Source organism: Arachis ipaensis, chromosome B07 (assembly GCF_000816755.2).
Source record: "Arachis ipaensis cultivar K30076 chromosome B07, Araip1.1, whole genome shotgun sequence".
NCBI classification, from domain to species: domain Eukaryota; kingdom Viridiplantae; phylum Streptophyta; class Magnoliopsida; order Fabales; family Fabaceae; genus Arachis; species Arachis ipaensis.
In genome coordinates, this window is record NC_029791.2 from 24,297,168 (window position 1) to 24,299,603 (window position 2,436).

At 26.2% G+C, this 2,436-nt stretch overlaps 1 protein-coding gene across 1 annotated transcript in view; it reads right to left on the reverse strand.

The window, feature by feature from the left end:
* Positions 1-661, reverse strand: part of LOC107607015 (vacuolar amino acid transporter 1-like) — a 4,348-nt gene extending 3,687 nt beyond the window's left edge. Inside the window, exon 1 of the mRNA XM_016309007.2 lies at positions 517-661. Coding sequence (XP_016164493.2) covers positions 517-619 — 103 coding nt within the window. The 5' untranslated portion in view covers positions 620-661. The remainder of the gene's footprint in view (positions 1-516) is intronic.

The following is a 2,436-nucleotide window of genomic DNA, read 5'->3' on the forward strand; positions in this document are numbered from 1 at the left end:
TTTTTTATTAATCAAATTATAATTTTCTTATCAGAAAAAACAAGCAATATTATTCTACTTCAGGTAATAAGAATCCATGATTAGAATTTTGTTATTTTAATTTGTTCATATATAGTGCATGATGCAAGTATTTTCCAAACTTTAAGATTCCAACGGTATGTTCTCTTGAAAAATCAGTCAAAGCATTTAACAACTCTTAACTATATAATTAAATTGGAACAACGTTTCTAACAACTTGCAAACAGAATCCTTGAGTGAGTCGAGTGAGAATGTTCTTAATTTCTATAACATTAACTAGATAGGTTGTTATGGAGGAAAAGTCCTCAAATAATATAACCCCTTATAACATACTTATTATTTCAATACTAAATAAATTGGAAAAGTATTTTCGGAACATCTAAAATTCTGAATTATCATCCGTTGTTGTGTGAACATTCACTCACTCATTCTGAATTTATTACCATGTAATAATGTAGTATTAATATAAGGAACAAAAAGAAAGTTGAAAAAACTAACCCGAAATTCCATTAACCCCGTGAAAACAGGTCTTGGCAAATGATGTGGTTCCTCCACCATTATTGTTGCTAGAAGGGGACGTTGTGGTTGAGAGACTCTCCATATTTTGGGGAAGTAGTGGCCAACAAGGTTCAAGTTAATAATGATAAAATATAATTTTTAAAAATAATAAAAAATATTAATAATTTAAATTAGACTAAAATTTTTAAAATAAAATATTTTAAATAATAAAAAATAGATAATTTAAAATAATAAAAAATAGAACATGGACAGTTCAAAAAAATAAAAAACATAAAAAAATAACTACACCACCAAAAGTAACCATGAAACATTGATTCGCTGACAAAAATAATCATATGAAAGATCAAAACTCTTCGGATACCCACAATTAATTTGCTCCGTTTGTCAAATGTAACTAAACGTTAATAAAATGTTGTTAAATTATACAATGTGTTCACATCCATTACAATGTGGTAAAAAAATGCCTTACGTGGATTTTTTATTAAAATTAAAATTGCATTTATTTAGTTTATTAAAAAAAAAGTGTTACTCCTTCAAGCATTGAAAATAGAAGAACAGCAAGAAGTGTTACTCCTCCCTTTTGAGCGCGAAATCAATCATGCCCTAACATAACAGTTTTTCACCTTCTTCTTCTCTAGCGTAATCCCATTGTGCTTTGATTCCATTCCTGCGACAACATTGGAGAAGCAGGCCCCGTGTTTAGAGGTGATCTCTGTCATACTTGAAGGCTCTATGAAGAGTTTTAATCTTTTATGATTACTTTTGTCAACGAATCAATCTTTCATGGTTACTTTTAGTGGTTTAATCTAAAAAAATTTACAAGAGAAATGCCATTTGGTGAGAGGGAAAGTGAAGGTTTATTCGGGCAACTCGTCTTCTCCGACGGTGGAGTTTTGTGCCGGCGACCTTGTCACCATTCCCAGTAGACTCAGTTGCACTTGGGATGTAATGGCTTCGGTGGACATGCGTTACAAATTTGAGTTAATTTAAATGGGTTGGTTTTTAAAAAAATAATATGCTAATTTTAAATAAATAATTTTAAATTACATTATGTATATATTTCGATAATTAATATAATTAAATTATTTATTTAAAAAAATTTTCTGTGTACACAAATACACAAGAAAATACAATAATAGCAGTTGCATAAGAAGAAAATAAAAAAGAGAGAGAATGATATGAATAGAAGAAAAAGTTAGAAGGAAAAAGATACCGAACAAAAAAAGTTTTAGAAAAAGTAGGAAAAAAAAAGGTGGATATAAAATGTAGATAGTAGATAGTAGGCTGTAGATTTGCACAAAATTGAAATAGCATTTTTCTTAAGATTTAATAACATAGAATATATGTTAAGATAATAAGGTTATTATTATTGAATGTTTTAAATGTTGTTTTAAAAAATATATTAAATATATTAAAATTTAAAATTTTAATATCTTTTTTTCAATTTATAACCTTAAATGGTACAAGTTAGTTGGCGAAAATTAATTTCATTATGATGCTCAGTATAATATATATATTGGAAATTAATGGTGATATATGTCGTTATCATCAAACATAATACATTATGGTCGTATTGTTATTTTAATAAAAAGGTTTTGGCAATAATATATACACATTTTGTCTTTGACGAATTGATTCAAGAAAAATAAATAAAAAATATATATATTCATCTCTCCTGTTTATTGTTATTGCAATTTGTCACACCCATTTGTATTTCTGTATGTTTCAGCCGTCACATCTTAGAAAAATTACAAATTACATCAGTATTAATGAGTTTAAAAATATTATTTACACATTAAAATTAATTATTATATATTTGTATAAAAATATACATATATTTAATTTATTTTTAATATATATTATATAATAATAATAGATTTAAATAAATAATTTTAGTAT